Below are 16,614 nucleotides of genomic sequence, written 5' to 3' on the forward strand. Positions count from 1 at the left end.
TTATTTCGTGCATGCAATTCGGCTGTTCTTGCAATTCAACATCAAAGTCAAAACATGTGTAAGAAGGTGAGCCCTCAGTCAAGCTGAACGAGAGGCAACTTCTTTAAACCTTGGCCAAAGCTTTGCCTTTTTTTCTGCCTTTTTTATCTAAATTGATTCCATCTCTATGAAGCGAGTAGAGCTAATTAATATCAGTGGTGTGAGGTGATGTAAAGGGAGATCTAATTAGTAATGTTATAAAAGATTTCCATATAGTTATGTCATAGAACCTCCATGGTATTGATTTCTAATCACCCTTACATCATATGTTATAAAAGATTAGATTTAACCGTGGTTATTTCTCAACACCTTGCAATCTTAAAATCTTTGTATGGCAATGTTACAAGAGATCCATACAGGTCTACCATATCAATGTGTATCACCCGGGCGGTACTTACCGGTCCGACAGGTTATCAGGATCATCTAGTACCGCTCGTACCAAGTACTACCACTGTTGACGCATGATGCAGATGACTGTCCGCTGATGATGAGATTACACGTGTCTGGCTTTCACAGTGCCCACCGCCACGCACATTTATTTCATAGTTAGAATAACCCAATCCTCGGGACATAGAAAATACGAAGCTTTTGCCACCTTTTGTGGTATGCTTTTATGCGTCAGCCATGATCTGATCGGTCGGTAGCATGTCAGCAAAGCCCGACACAACATTAACATTATGGATGATGGCGCATCGAAGTCTTACGACATAAATCATACTAATCAAATGCTAATGCAGTTGAAGCTAGACGAAGAGTAGAAAGGGCGATTTCTCTTTAAACCTTTTTTTGGTTTTAGCCGAAAGATGTCTCGGTTTCCAATTATTCTATTTGCTACCCTTTTTTTTTCTTTAATATTCTAAATACTCTTCATCATCTCGTGAAGACATACGGGACAAAACAAAACAAAGGAAAAAAAAAAATAATGTGATAAGACGAAAACGATCGAACCTCAAAAAGAGAAAAAGAAACAACGGGATCGAAACAGAGGGACAGAAGTAACACGATCACGATAGACGAAAACAATCAAACTGCACAAGAAGACAGGCGACCATAGCGGGATAAAAACGATGACCGACAATATCTATCCGGAGGAGGAAGAGGTGACGATGACAATGGGCACTTTAGGCATTAGAATACATAGTATAAGATTTGAAGAAATCCAATGACGATGGGCCTGCTTTAAAAGCAATCCAATACATAGTATAAGATTTGAAGAAATTCTCAAGCTTGGAGTATTGTGGAAGATTAGATTTCTAACAAGAGAGTTTCTTCTATGATTTACACAAAACCTTCTATCATTTTTTTTCCCCCAAAAAGATCAAACTACCAACTCAGATCAGTTCTTTGCAGGCAAAGCAAGTCATGCTTGATACTCTCAACATGAAATTCATATCCACAAGAAATATTTCCTGCCACCAGATCAGCTCCATATCAAGGTGGCACATCTCCCTTTCTCAAAAGGAAAGTGATAACCATACATAAAGAATGTTGTTAAATGTATCTCTCACCAGTTCAGTGTAACATTATCTTATACCACCACCACATGATTGTTAGTGGTTTATTAATGTTATAGCCATTGCTTTATTAATGTCACCCAGACAGATACACATAGCCACCTTCTATCCAGGCAAGCCACTACAAGTATTTAAAGCAGATTTGTCAGAAAATATAATAGCAGTGTTAGTTTGAAACTTATCTTGTCATGTAAGCAATTGAACTTCATCCTGATATTAAATGCCCAGAGTTATGAAATGATATGTGCAAGTTAGGGTCATTATGAAATTGCTGAGTTAAACTACATGGTAAAATGTATGATGAGAAAATGCTCATACCTCTTTTGAAAAAGGCTCTGTGCTGCCCTCAGTTACCAAGTGCATCATTCTCCTTTCTTTGGGTTTAATCTAAGATACCCTGAACATGTTCATAAGATGACAACATAAAGAACACAAATATAGCAATGAAAACCGATCTATAAGAGAGTCACCACAAGAGATTAAGGTAGCTCTTGGTTGAAAAAAATAAGAACTAAAGTAGTGCCCTCAGTTGTCTTCTATAAAGCTTGATGATGGCAAAGGAATCATATGCAGTTAAAAACTGATAGTTGGAAGCAAATGCTTTATATACTTATGCTTAGAGAAAAGAGAAGCTAACACTCTCTCCAAAGAGCCACTACAACTTTTATTTATAGTCAGTTTGCAAAAAGATCTAATAACAGAGTATGGGCCTTTTAAATGAAATCTCATCATAATGATTCCAAATGCAAAATCCATAAGATACGGACATGCATTTTTATACTTTAGAAATGTACTTTATGCCTGTATGAAAATATATATGATATATTAAAAAAATTATAGATAACAAATTAAGGAAAAAAAAAACTTTAATATTTTAACAATTTAATTCAAGAAAACCATAAATCATGTAAGTACTGACTTCTAGCCTGTCTAATCTTTTGCTTCATAATGAAGAGCCATAAACAATTTCATTATACAAATCAAGCCAAAAATTTTGGCATTTTCTCAGGAGGAGCACTCCAATAACTCATACTTCCAGTTTTCGAACAAAGAATCTAATTCATGTCCATCACATGTACCTTACGAGACAACAGCTGATGTAAAACCAGACCAACCTTTTTCCAACTGATAAAATTTGATGAGCTTCTTACATTGTTCCATGGCTTTGCTTGATCTCCAAACAGAAGCTGTGTCCATGACACTTGGTCTTGTAGCCATAAAAGTCTGCATGCACATAATCATTCATACTTATAAAGTGAACATGTAAATGTACTTTGCTTAACTAGAATGTAGATAAGCACGAGTCAATTGTACGAAAAATTAAGTTTTTAAAAGGAATACCTTCAAGCTGACACATCTATCAAGAAGGTAAACCCCCATCCAAAACATCAGCCAAAAAAGACAGCATATATCCAATTATTAATAAAGACCTGTGGAGGAAAGAAGGCAGTATAGCAGGCATCTTGTTGCAATATCAGGCAAGGATGAAAAGGTTTTTCCTTTACCTAGATGCCAAGATCACCCTTGTAGCTTTGTTCAACATGAGTTGAGATGCCATGATTAAAAATCTAACATAAAAATTTGTTCAACCTTTGGCTCATCACTGTCAGTCTCCAAGATGCTCGGCCACATAAATGCAAATTACTAATAAAATTGTCTAAAATGTTCTGATCCACAGTTCATTAGCACAAGGATCCTTCTTGATGAACAAAGCCAAATGAAGTGTCAACTTCGGCCAAAATATCAAAAGATAACCAGGCCTTAATTAATAATCATCAACAGATGAGAACACCTCAGCATCCATTGAATGTAGATTTACAACTGAAACAGTCAACTTAGGACAAGAAAAGAAATACAATCAGAATGGCAACCTGTAAAGAGAACACTTCTAGGATATGTTTATAAACTCTACAAATTGCCTTAATACAACAAATTGAACCAGTTAAGAATATGGTACTAGAAGAAATCAAATTCCAGATAGTTATCTGAACCTTTTTCGAATGAGGTCTTCGCCTTTTGGCTTGTTGATGCCACAGGCCCCATGGTCTGCTCAGTCACGATGGGCTTTGGGACCTCAGGAGGGCTTGCACATCTAATCAAGGCCCAATTAACACCCTCAAAGAATGGGTGTTGCTTTATCTCCGTAGCACCACGCTTATAAGCAAGCCGGTGTTGTGGCTCCTTCACTAGCAATCCCCTTATAAGATCTCTAGCAGAAAAGCTCACAACTGGAGACTCCGGAAACCTCAAGGGCTGACCAATCACATTGAAAAGTGTAGCCCGGTTCCCAGATCCCTTAAAGGGAGTTTTTCCAAATAAAAGCTCATAGAGGAAGATACCAAAGGTCCACCAGTCCACAGCGCTGCCATGGCCCTCTCCCTTGATGATCTCAGGGGCCAAATATTCATGAGTGCCAACAAATGACATGGACCTGGCATCAGTAGGCTCTGCGATAAGCTCAGGCAATGGCCTAATCTGATTTCCGATCTCAAGCTTCTGCTTTCGCGCCTTCTTGGACTTGGAGGAGAATAGTCGAGGGGAGAAGCATGTTGTGGGGGCCACACAGGAAGGCTGGACACAGGATGGTTCGATACAAACAGGTTGGACACAGTAGGCAGGGTTATTTCTTCTGAAGGACTCGGAGTCAGGAGTGGAGGACTTGATGAGGGTGGGACTGACAGCACAACGGAGGGAGAGGTCAAAGTCTGAGAGCATGATGTGTCCATCCTCTCGGACGAGGACATTCTCTGGCTTCAAGTCACGATAGATGATACCAAGCATATGTAGGTATTCCAAAGCTAGGAGGACTTCTGATATGTAGAACCTGCATTTGTGGAAAAACAAATAGAAAAATGTCACAAATCATATGCATAAACATGTCAGTGGAAATTTGAAGATTCATTATTGATGCTTTATCATAATACTAATTTCAGTCATGTTGAGCAACAATAAAAAAAAATGTAATTCTCATTAAGAAAAGAGAGGAAATTATTCAACAAAGAAACCTTTTTATGAGGCACCAAATATAATATGCATAATGGTAGTTGCTTAATATTCATATCTAGTTTGTGGTGATGAGATCTCATAGGACCTAGGATGAACAAACTTATGATATCTCTAATGGTACCTCATAAACACGTTCCTTTTTTGGTGGTGAAGGTTCCTAAATTCAGTTATCCCTTGGTAACCCTTATTTAGTGGATAAGGTATAATTGTTTCCAGATTAAACAACTTTCCTTTGCAACTTTTAATTAATCATGATCCCATATTGTTGGTATTCATACTAAAGCATACATACACATCAGCCTAGTGCCCTTAGCACTAATTATGATTAAAAAACTGCCACTGGACAAAAGTTAGTGCTAATACAAGATAGGCATTGAAGGAATGGATAAGCCAAATAACTTAGTGAAGGCACATGCAAGGACTTAAATCTCAGTCTGATGCCGATTTTGGTAAATTACTGGATCAGAATGATATAGGTATGTATCATTCAATATAATAAAAAATAAAAAAGAATAATATTGTACCGATATCGAGCTATATATTTTGGTATTGATGCTTGGTCGGGCCATAAATACTGACCTACACCTGATCAGTGCAATTAAGATTTAAAACCTTAGGCACACAGTCGTTGTTCATATATCCATGTAAAGTGTAATTAGGTGAGTAGTGTATTTGTAAACCTTAACAGATTTCTCTAGCTAAGGTTATATACTAGAACCCACATAAATGAACAACTTGGCCTGTTCATCCATGATAGGAACCCTTCGTTTTTCCTTTCTTTTAATAATTTATCTTCCTAAGACTAGGTTAAACCAGATATCTAGCAGAAGGACATCGATTATAGACTTGTGTATAAGATATGTAACTCAACCGGGACAGTAGTTAAATAAGGCAGGCACCAAATCAGTCCATCTAATTCCTAAACTGAACAAAAACATTGGCACAGTAGTAAGCCTATATTTTTGTTACAAGCAATCCAGACTGTTAACAATATGTTCTTTGCTCAATACATCCTTTGATGATTCTTACATCTACTTGAAAGTGGTTTTTGTTACTCATGGCCTCAAAGTTTCATTTTGTTCAAGTTTCATTGAATTTTGTAACAGTGAAAAGTAATGATTACAAAACTCAAGTTGGTTATTGCTTTAGACTTGCATTCACATTCTAACAACCTAACAGCCTATTATTTCATTGAAATCAAATCATTTCCTCTCCTTAAAAGAATATTAACCTAATACAAACTGTTTTTCTTGGTGAACCAGAAACTATCTCCAAAACACATAAAACCTTAAAAGATGGCAAAATTAACTTTTAAATAGAAGGAACATTCTGAATAAGCAGACTAAACAGTTTATCAGTCCATGCATTATGTGAAGAAGAAATGATAATATCAACAAGATTCCTACTTGACTGCTTGCTCTGAAAAATATTTTCCAGGTTGCCTTTGCCGAAGGGTGTGCAGATCTCCTCCGGGACAAAATTCCATCACCAAACAAGAGAATTTTTCGGTCTCAAAGTGTGTATACAATGTCGGAAGAAATGGGTGATCAAGGCATTGCAATATATCCCTTTCCATCTGTGCTCTAAGCAGCTTTTTACGACTAGCTAGAGATACTTTGTCCATAACCTTCATAGCAAAATAGCATTTGGTCCCAGTCAACTCTGACAAGTAAACAGTGCCGATGTCTCCAGAGCCCAATCTCTTAAGCAGCCTGAAATGGCCTAAGCCAAAACCCCCATCTCTAGCCCGGATAGCCTGAATTGCTTCCCATCTTGAATCGTTTGCTTTGTGAGGCTTGTTAATGGTGCTGCTTATGCTGCTACCAGTACTTTCATTGCTGACATCACTGCTTGTACTGGCCCTGCACATACTATTCTTGCCACTCTCAACCCGGTCACTAATCTTAGCAGACCCACTAGTCTTTCTTAGACTGTTGGTGCCATCACTAACTTTGGTAGAAACTGAGTTTTCTTTCACGCTGTGTCGCTCTGAGTTCTCCTTTTCTGTACCCCTATTTGCTTCCAAGCTTACAGTCTCGTACAACCGAGGTAGCACCAAGGGCTCACCTTGTACACTTAACTGTTTCAGATCATCAGAGATTGCATTCAAGTAACTAGCCCCTGACTGTTCAGTTTTCTTTGAAGAAATCCCATCAATTGAAGGTCCAATAGGCCCATTATCAAGGTGATGTAATTCTTGACCCTCTAAGACCTCAGTAGTTCCATGCATTGATGTCTCCTCCTGAACCAACTTTGGCAATCTGCTTGCTGTATTATGTTCTAGATTGCTTGGCTTAGGTATCTGCAAAGGTGAAGGCCGTCGAGAAGCCAGCCCAACATCCTGGCCAACAGGTTCAGATAAGGGTTCGCCAATGGTGCTAGATGCCATTAATACAGCCGCTCGCTCTTTTATTTATTAGACAACATTACATGAAACTTGCTCCTTGTATCGGGTGTCAATCTCCACCATCCACCTTGTAGCTTGAATAGCCCATCAGCGTATGCAGTGGATAACTGTGTGCCTGAATTGGGAACTGAATCATCAGAACTAGTTGACAAGCAGAATGATGCATGCATGTTGCAAAGAAAACAGTTGTAGAAGGGAAAAAGATACACAAGGTAGTCCTGGATTCATGATGATGAAAACATATTATTTACTATCAGAAGGGAAACTACCAAGAAACTGGATAACATAGAGACATGAACATCATCGTATCAAAAATTACCAAAACTTGATCTACTGACTAATCTGGCACAAACCAACTAGGTAACCATAGAAACGAAAATTCAAATATGAAAGGCCACATCCTAATGAAGTAGAAAAAAAGATAATGACTTTCCAGAATGAGAAATTCGCAAAAATGAAAACATAACTTCTTTTTTTTTTTCAATGAAACGAAATCCACTTCAAGATGACAACTTTATAGATAAAACACCAACAGCTCCAATAACGCGTCAGCATACAGACCAAATCCTACAGAAAGGAATCACATTAAGGGCAACAATTCATTCAAAGGATCGAATCTTTCCCCTAAAGAAAGGAAGTTCGACGGAGCCCAGCTAAAAAAAGTCTGATTCTCGCCACAGAGTAACAACAGACAGCCCGAGAGAGAGGCCCCATGCAAGTAATCGAGTACTGGCTCCCAAAGTAACAAGAAAAGAACATAAAACTGGTGAGAAGGCTCTAAACAACAGGTAAAGATCACCAAAACCGCATCGAAATCCAATCTTTCTGTCAGCAAAGGAAACAAAAACCCAGCACGGAATCAAAGGAGGGATTTTTAGGGTATCGGAAGCGATTAGGCATCCGCTGATAAAATGATAATCCCTTCGAAGTCTCCCAACCCCAACCTTGGAAACCCTAACAGGGATCAAACGCCGCCCCTGAATTCTGCAAGCTAGATGCAAAAGTAATCATAGAAGAGCAGCAAAAAGTGATCTAAGAAGAGTACTTAATGGCGAAAGACCGCAGCTTTGGGTGGTTCCTTGGCTGACGAGGAAGTTCTTCTTGTAGTCTTCCCCCTGCAGCATCCAAAGAGAGAAGAGAGAGAGAGTGAGAGAGAGTAAAGGGCAGAAGAAGACTTGAAGAATTGTTAGGGCCCGCTTGGTATTAATTGTGTTTGTCATGTTTCCTGAATTAAAGAGAAATAAATATTTTGGTTGCCTTATATATGATTTTTTGCCTTTTTCTCAAGTTTAGATTAAAACTACTTGATTTCATTATTATTTTCCCCATAAAAACTTAAAAGTTTGTCTCAAATTGATGGAAATGTATCTAAACATTTTTTTTTTTACTTCTATAATTTCTTAAACAACACAAATATTTTCATAATTAAAAAAATTGAATTTTTGTATTTATAATTTTAGAATGTTAAATTTTGATCAAATAAAGTTGATCTCAACAAAATAATGAGCAAAGCCCTCCACTTGCATTGCAAGCCACTATCCACACAGAAATTTTGTTCAAATATTAATTTCTCTACAAAGTCATATTTTCACAAACACTATCCTAATATTCTAATTCACTGACAATATTACTCATTTAATTATTCAGGGTTTTATTTATATGTATATATATATATATATATGCTTTTTTCCTCTGCATATATTTTTTACTATAAAAAATCTTTAACAAACTAAAGTTAACTATTTAATTATACTTTTTTAAAAAAATAAATGATAAAATTAAATTTTTAGTATACAGACTCAACAATATATTGTTAAAATTTTTACCAATTAAACTAATTAGAATATTTTTTAGCATAAAAGCTAATTTAAATGATAAAATAAACACCTTCTTTATTTGATTATGATTAGCATAAGCAAATTTAAATTATTTTTATAAAAAAATCAAATATTTAAAGAGCATATCATTAGTATTCTTACCATCATAATTCATGTTTAAAATTTTAATTTAGCTTTCAATGTAAAATAATTACAAGTATAATTAATTATCTTAAGAGAGAGAGAGAGAGAGAGGTGTTTAAGATATTTTTTGAAACTAGTAAGCCTCTCAATAAATCGAAAAAAGATAATAATGACATCAAGTCATCATTATATATTTTTTTTATTATGTTAAAAATTAAATATAGAAGAATATATATATATATATATATATATATATATATATATATATATATATAATACTCATTTTGAGTGATATTTGTAGTATTTTTTGCTTAATTAATAAATAATAAAAAACTTATAAATCTTTTTTGGATAGTGGGCGTGAGTAATTGATGTGAAGCCACGAGGATCAATCAAGGAACATGAACGTGATTCATGGCGAAAGATAGTGGAAGCTAAAGGAAAGGTGGGAGACAAGGAAGACGTGGTTAACAACGATAGCTACGCTGGTAGCCTTCGCACCATTAGTTAGGGATTGCTGGAGTGGTCCATGCAGCATGTTTCGTTTAGCTTTCAGCCATGGGAAGAAGAAGATGAGTACCAAATCGGATTGAGATGTCAATCCATCCTACCGACAGCATTTTGGCATTGATTGGTTCATCATCAGCGCTCCAAAATAAATTATTATTATTATTATTATTATTGGCATGCCGGTGGAATGAGAAAGTGATGATGTCATGTTCAAATCGTATGCCCTGGAGACAAGAAAATATGCTGAATAGTAGTGATCTAAGGTAAATAATATATATGGACTTGTGATAATTGATGATCATAACATTTTTATTTTGATTGATTGGATCAGTAAGCATTTTGTACCTCTGTGTGTAGTTGAAGCAGTACGTGCAATCACTAATCCATCATCCCGCTGGCCATCGCAGTGGTTTCTACCATGAGGGAGCATTAATAGTAGTGCTCAGGACGGAGAACTACATGAAACACGGCAATGCAAGGAAGAGTTGCCGTGGCGGGGGCATTCCAACAGCGACTTGAGTGTCGAACAAGCTTGTGCAGGAGGTTGTCGGAGTCCTCGCGAGCATGGCGGACCGGCGACAGCAACATGAACTGGGTAATTGCCTGGAGTCGCGGTGGTGGGAAGGCAGTCGCGGTTGGGATATACTTCACTGGTTGCTCCATTCGAGTAAGCAGGCCGGAGATGCATGTGCAGGACCTTGAAGGATCTGCACCAAAAGCAGGCACGTCTGCTGGAGGCAAAACAACACACACACACGCGCACTCTCTCTCTCTCTCTCCGTCTCTCCCTCTCTCGTTTGGACGCGGAGAAGAAGACAAAGAGGATAGAAAGATCTGAGGCTCGACTGCATGCATGTCGGAATACCTCTTTGTGCCATAGGAACATTGACCCATACACATTGTAGCTCGAGCATTTGCACTCACCTCGCCATTCGTCTCGAACTCATCCAATTCGAAAGGGTCCTCCTCATGTTTGATAGAACAAACAGGCTAGATTGGATCCAAGTATAAAGATGAACGACCTTAATGTCTTCTCATCAGCTATCGAAGTTTTACCTTCCATTAATCTTCACTTGCATAGCACATGCATGATTGGAAGAAATAAAAAGTGTACATTCTTGAAAGTAGTATAATCCTTCCAGCAAAGGCAAGACATAGAATGGTTATCAACTGGTCATCTCAGGAAATCATTAGGAAACTCTTCTTTCAGCAAAAAGAAGAACAAAAAAGGATCATGCAGATTCAGAAAAAGAAAAGAAAAAATTGCGCCTTGATCATCTTTTCTGCTTAAAATTGGATGTTAAAGCACCACCAGGTGGAGTAGTTATCATGTCAGGTTAGTCCCATCCATGGTTTGACTTTTCATCCGACACATTCATTCATCTTCCTTTACTCTTTTCTTCTCTGAAACTTCCGAAAGGTAAGGTGGTGGTGGTCCAGAAAACAAAGCTCTCCTGCAGGTTCATGATCTTTAGCAATGAATCTACTGTTGGTGAGGCAGTGTCCTTATTAATGCCATCCTTTTGAGTTATTCTGAAATCAGCTGCATAAAACAAGCAGTCAGAATCTTCATCCCAAAAGAGCTCAATGATTGCTACAGGTAATGATTTCCTTACTGTTCTCTTCCAGTAGAACAGACCGGAATTTGATACCTCATAATTCATCTGATACTGTTCATCAACATTTTTCTTGTATGTGCTTTGCCAACCAAAGTCATCTGATTTAGATTCAATTTCTAATGCTAACCTCTTCATGCAAACTTTGGCGACTGTTGAAAGCACATGCAATCCATCCAAGAAAAATATGCCTCATATCTGAAAAGCCACCAAAGAAATCAAAGATTGCTATATAACTCATGATTTTTTTATTACCTTTTCTCATCCAGCAGGATAGACCAGAATCTAATATCTTATAATTTACATGTTCTTCAGCATTTTTCTTCTGCACTTTTTGCCAAACTCATCTGATTTAGATTGAGTTTCTAATGCTAATCTCTCTATGCATTGAGAAAAAAAAAAGAAACCATCTATTGAGGAAAATGATCGATTTTGGTATTGACAAGACACCACTTGACGAACTAATTGGAAGTGTTACACTCAAGACAATGGCACATGATTCCTGTTGCACTTTTCTTCCTTTTTCATGTTGACATGTCACAAAGGATGGGATGGCAGTGAGGATCAGAGAGAGAGAGAGAGAGAGAGAGAGAGAGATTGAAAGTATAACATAGTAATTAGGTGTTAGTATGAAATGGAAATGCTAAACCTTGACTTTGGCCTCTTTCTCTCTTTCATTTCTGAATTGAAGTTGCAGATATTGAAGGCATATGTGTCTGATAAAATAATAATTTTGTTGAAGTTGGTGCAAATCTGATGCTCTTCCATATTTAAATCTATCAAGGCTAGTTGATACATTTGGATCAAAGTCAATCACACTTACTATCAAATCATAACGGGCCTATTTTTCCAATTAAATCTTATACAGATAATGTTCTTTCTTCTCCTAGAAAATGAATCAGGTTGGATCAATTTTGATATGTTCGATCGACTATCAAATTTAATATTGTTTTTTTATAATTTTACCCAAATGTGTCTATACTATATATAAATATAATTGTTATACTGTTTCCTAGTGAATCAGCTTGGACTTGTTCAGTCACTTTTTATTGTTTATCCATGAGCTTCACCTAAAAGTAATAATATGATTAAATTAAAATTAGATTTGGGAAGAGAAAGGATGGGCTTATGTAATGCACAATTGTGAATCTTTATAATGAACAAAAATACAAGGTCTCCATGAGTGATATTTACCCTTTAGATTCTTCTAGAGAGTGAATAAGATCTTCATTGATCCTTGACAAGATGCCTATAAGAAACCAAACTTTGTGATATCCTACTTAATTTTTATTTTATCATCCTACTACTTGATGAAAGCAAAATAAGGACATTTGCTAAGGTGGATGACTGAAGCTGCTGGCCTTGTTCATTTTTTATGTATGATGCATGAGGCAAACTCAATAAGGGTAAGTTGGACTGCATCCAACTAGAGTACATTCAGGTGGAATGTGCCAATGTGGTAATGTCAAGATGAGAATAGAAAGAGATAGAGAAATTAAGTGTAAGGTTAGTGAGAGAAGAATATTTCCATTTAATTTTTGAGGAGGATTCAGAATTATAGTATTAGGATCTTAGTAGATGAGTCGTATGAAGATGTTTCATTTTGATATAATTTCATTCAATTCTACTCTATTTGATAGCCGAAAAGAAAAAAAACTAAAATCAAAAGGAATAGTAGAAAAGCTAATGACTATCTCTAAGTGTTAAGCCTTGGTGGAGAAAAAGAGCCAATTAGATAAAATGAACTTATGATATGATTATGAAATAAAGGGAATGTTGCTTTTCTTGCAATTTTTTCATTCTGTATTTTCTCTTTAAATATAATTTTGTGATTTTATTTATCTTTGCATTACTCAACACATTAATTTATTTCAAAGCTTTAATTGGAAACATTTTGAGTCTTTTTCTACAACATATTTATTTATTACAGTAATATCCTTGTATGATATATTTACTATTTTGGTAAATATGCCATTGTTATTTTCTAATATTTTTGTTCTTTTATAAAACTTCTTATATTTTTTTATAATTATTTCATTAGTTCAAATCATAACAATTGATATCAAAACAAACCAAGTAATATATTTCTTTTAATTTTTTAACTAAAATATTAATTAAAAAATATTAACTTGAAACATACTGCTTTGACCATCAATTTCATACTGTCTTCTTTATTATCAGGCTTAATTTTCAATTAATATGAATATTCATTTGATTATATGTAAAATAGGGTTTTATTATAATTCAAACTTGATATTTGATTTAATTCATTTTTCTAATATTTAGTAAATACTAGGGTGAAGGATTGCCACCATCTTTGTTAAACGTCAACCTCAATCACGTACCTGTGGTCTGGGGTCATTTAGATAGCGGGCCCACTAGTGATGGCGGATGTGGTGCACAAGTGGGTCGGCCCGAGAGTAACTCTTCTTTTGTATTTTATATATTGCTTACGAAGACCACAACGCCTCTACGCCAATCACCACTGCTCCCACTGCTTTCTCCTCTCGACGCGTTACTCCCTTCGTCCTCCACGGAGAAACCCTAATCGTAAAATTGCTCTCGATCTCTCCGAGGTAAACCCTTGTTCTCTCCATTCTCCTTATTGTTAGCCCCGGAATCGTTGATTGGATCTTCAGTTACTCGTGTGATTCAATTTCCATCGGGTGATTTCCTTGTTCTCGTCAGGACATTCAATTTACATCTGATTTTGGATTCGGTCAAAAGAAACCTCTTTTGGTAGACACCTTTCTGCATGTATCTGATGTAGGTCGTACTGTCTGTGAGGGATGGAGCGTTCGAGGGTTTCGATTGCTGGAAGGGAGCTTCTTTGTTCGTCTTTTATGATTTTGGGCGTTGCATTTCTACTGAGATAGGGATCTTGGGTTGGCTACGATGGATTCTTCCGTATCATTATCTTTTTACGGCTTGTACACGACCAGATGGTGGTGATACTATTGTTCTAGCATTGGTTACTAATTTTTTTTTTTCTTTCGCTTCATGGTGCAGCATATTGAGGACGAAGGCATTGAGGGCTGATTCAGGGAACAGTTGTAGTTTTCTTTTCTATGTTTTCTGGCGTCCATTTAAGCTATAGAATTTGTGGTTGAATGCTTCGGATTGATAAAAATTTAAGCCCTTTTTTGTTTCTGAACCAAACATTGCATCTTTGGTGACTTTCATGGAGGCCACAAATTAAGAAAAAAAGCCATAAAAATGTATAGAGGAGGTCTCGATAGGTTTAAGAAAGCCCAATCTTTGGAGCCTTATTCTATCGCTATTAGTGCACCGTCCAAATCTGCTTCGGCTCCTAAACCAACAAATTCTTTGGCTGAGTCATTCCAGACTCAAAATTCCAACCTAAATTATGCGCAGCATCAACAGCATGTTGCCTCAAAGTTCACAGGATCTGAAGCAACGGTTCCAGCCCCACATACTACTCAGATTGGTGGTGGGCAATCCACTTGGCAGCCCCCTGACTGGGCAACAGAGCCACGTCCTGGGGTTTATTATCTTGAGGTCATGAAGGATGGCGAAGTCATCGATCGGATTGATTTAGAGAAGCGAAGACATATCTTTGGAAGGCAGGTCCCAACGTGTGATTTTGTGCTGGATCACCAGTCTGTGTCACGCCAACATGCTGCAGTAGTTCCCCACAAAAATGGAAGGTTAGATTTTTTATCTTCTTATGTTTGTTGGTTAGATTTATGATCTTCTTACGTTTGTTGGTTTACTTATCCATGACGTTCTTAACCAATGGATTGAAAGCATGATGAAGCATATGCTTTGAGATAGTTCAGTTTGTGCTTGCATAAATCTTATCCATGACCGTGTCTTGTTCAAATATTTGCTTTTCTAGTCTTTGGTGATTTTGTAGAATGTAATATCTTTTATTTAAACTTAATATTGTGATTTATTGAAAGCTTATAAGATGGAATGGTTTCACTTTGAATTATATCTTTCTCTATGTTGCTTATGTCTAACAGCACATTTATACTTTGTTTTGACAGCATATATGTAATTGACTTAGGGTCAGTGCATGGTACATTTGTTGCAAATGAGAGACTAACTAAGGATAATCCTGTTGAGCTTGAGGTTGGTCAATCTCTACGATTTGCTGCATCAACAAGAAGTTACATACTAAGAAAGAACACTGCTGCCCTCTTTCCTACCCTTGCTCTTCCAGCAGGAGTTGATTTACCCTCCCCTCCAGACCCTACCGATGAGGATGCTGTTGTGGCATACAATACAATATTGAATCGGTATGGTGTCACTAAGTCAGATCTTTCATCCAAGTCAAAGAGCTCTTCAGGCAATGCTTCAAGTGGAATTGATGAGAACCGCCTCCGGGACAGACCTTCCAAGAGAAGTAGGAAAAACAGAGTAGCGTTCAAGGATCAGGTTGGGGGAGAACTGGTTGAAGTAGTTGGCATATCTGATGGTGCAGATGTTGAAACTGAACCAGGCCCTATCGGTGTAAAAGAAGGTAGTCTTGTTGGTAAGTACGAATCTCTCGTGCAAGTTACTGTTATACCAAAAGGTAGAGGGCAGATAGCTCAAAAGGAAGAAGGTACATCTCCCAAAGGTGTCACCGATAAGCTACAGAATATTTTGAACAAAGTGAAAGGCACTCAAAAAAGTGGGATTTATGATGATCTATACGGAGATGCCTTTTCTGGTAAGGTGGGTTCTTCTTGGGCATATAGATCAGACGGACAGACAGGATCAACCAAAGGTGTTGAGGAAAAGCCTCCTAGCTCTGCCGGTAAAAAGGAACATGGTTCAGCTGATGACAATGATGACCTCTTCGGTGACTCTTGATGATGTTGTAATTTTTGAGGTTCATCATCCTAGGGGGTTGAAAATTGATGGGCTTGCAAGTATTCTTGGAGATGCCAGGAAAAGTTTCATACCTTCAACTTTCGAGAACATGGCTTTGTCCAGCATACGCCAGTGCTTAGTCTGTTTAGTGACTTAGATGATGTATGAAAATCCATGAATTTTATCTTCCTTTGCTCATCAATGATGTTTTATCACACGGATTGTTTTTGAATTCTGTATCTGAGAAATCATTTGTAAGCCATGATTATCCCCTTGGATCTTGTTCCATACTATGAAGGTGCTCGCAGACATTCATTGTCCAGTATTCAACCGTTTTAGCTAAGCCTTTTAATGTTTAACTTTTTTGTTTCGTAGTATTCATAGTTGACTTTCATCTTCTCTCATACCTTTCTTGAGCGTGCGTGGTTTGTTCCTTTTAACATTGAGCTGTCTTTCATTTTGATTACAACTTTGAAATCTTGTGTCAACCAGAGAGACTCGAGTATGAAAGTTACTTCTGTTGTGTATATCTTTTTTTTTTTTTTTTTGAAACTTTTAACTTATGTTTTTAATTTCGAATATCAAGTTATTGTTACTGGATGATCTTATATCGAGAGTATCTTGTAACTTTTTAGTATGCAATATTCTCATATCTTGTTTTATGCTTTTTGTATAATGATTGAAGCAAAGTTAAACAAGATATGTAACATCTTGTTTTAATCTCATATGAGGAATAGATT

At 36.8% G+C, this 16,614-nt stretch overlaps 2 protein-coding genes across 6 annotated transcripts; one reads left to right on the top strand and one right to left on the bottom strand.

The window, feature by feature from the left end:
- Positions 1–3,294: 3,294 nt before the first annotated feature.
- On the bottom strand, positions 3,295–8,164 carry LOC135582164 (serine/threonine-protein kinase D6PK-like). Of its 2 annotated transcripts, none has more exons than XM_065159776.1 (3): positions 8,012–8,164; positions 5,966–7,081; positions 3,295–4,377 (listed from the first exon to the last, which is right to left on the bottom strand). In XM_065159776.1, exons 2-3 carry the CDS (start codon positions 6,946–6,948, stop codon positions 3,510–3,512), a joined length of 1,851 nt encoding a protein of 616 aa, XP_065015848.1. In that variant the 5' UTR covers positions 6,949–7,081; positions 8,012–8,164; the 3' UTR covers positions 3,295–3,509. The 2 variants fall into 2 exon arrangements, with proteins under 2 accessions (XP_065015848.1, XP_065015856.1); XM_065159784.1 differs by having other exon boundaries at positions 7,911–8,023.
- A 5,361-nt stretch (positions 8,165–13,525) lies between these two features.
- On the top strand, positions 13,526–16,196 carry LOC135582171 (protein phosphatase 1 regulatory inhibitor subunit PPP1R8 homolog). 4 transcript variants are annotated; one of them, XM_065159806.1, is made up of 4 exons: positions 13,532–13,629; positions 13,824–13,979; positions 14,063–14,721; positions 15,064–16,196. In XM_065159806.1, the coding sequence occupies exons 3-4, from the start codon at positions 14,270–14,272 to the stop codon at positions 15,872–15,874; spliced, it is 1,263 nt and encodes a 420-aa protein (XP_065015878.1). In that variant the 5' UTR covers positions 13,532–13,629; positions 13,824–13,979; positions 14,063–14,269; the 3' UTR covers positions 15,875–16,196. The 4 variants fall into 4 exon arrangements, with proteins under 4 accessions (XP_065015864.1, XP_065015878.1, XP_065015881.1 ...); XM_065159809.1 differs by having other exon boundaries at positions 13,824–13,938; XM_065159792.1 differs by lacking the exon at positions 13,824–13,979 and having other exon boundaries at positions 13,526–13,629.
- The last annotated feature ends 418 nt before the right edge of the window (positions 16,197–16,614 follow it).

The sequence above is a fragment of the Musa acuminata genome, chromosome BXJ1-4 (assembly GCF_036884655.1).
Source record: "Musa acuminata AAA Group cultivar baxijiao chromosome BXJ1-4, Cavendish_Baxijiao_AAA, whole genome shotgun sequence".
Taxonomy (NCBI): domain Eukaryota; kingdom Viridiplantae; phylum Streptophyta; class Magnoliopsida; order Zingiberales; family Musaceae; genus Musa; species Musa acuminata.

Excerpts from the sequence above, each read along its gene's own strand:
- LOC135582164 (XM_065159776.1), bottom strand. The coding sequence starts at position 6,948 with ATGGCATCTAGCACCATTGGCGAACCCTTATCTGAACCTGTTGGCCAG. Across the intron at positions 4,378-5,965 it reads TTTTCAGAGCAAGCAGTCAA|GTTCTACATATCAGAAGTCC; the intron begins GTAGGAATCTTG and ends CCACAAATGCAG.
- LOC135582171 (XM_065159792.1), top strand. The coding sequence starts at position 14,270 with ATGTATAGAGGAGGTCTCGATAGGTTTAAGAAAGCCCAATCTTTGGAG. Across the intron at positions 14,722-15,063 it reads GTTCCCCACAAAAATGGAAG|CATATATGTAATTGACTTAG; the intron begins GTTAGATTTTTT and ends TTGTTTTGACAG.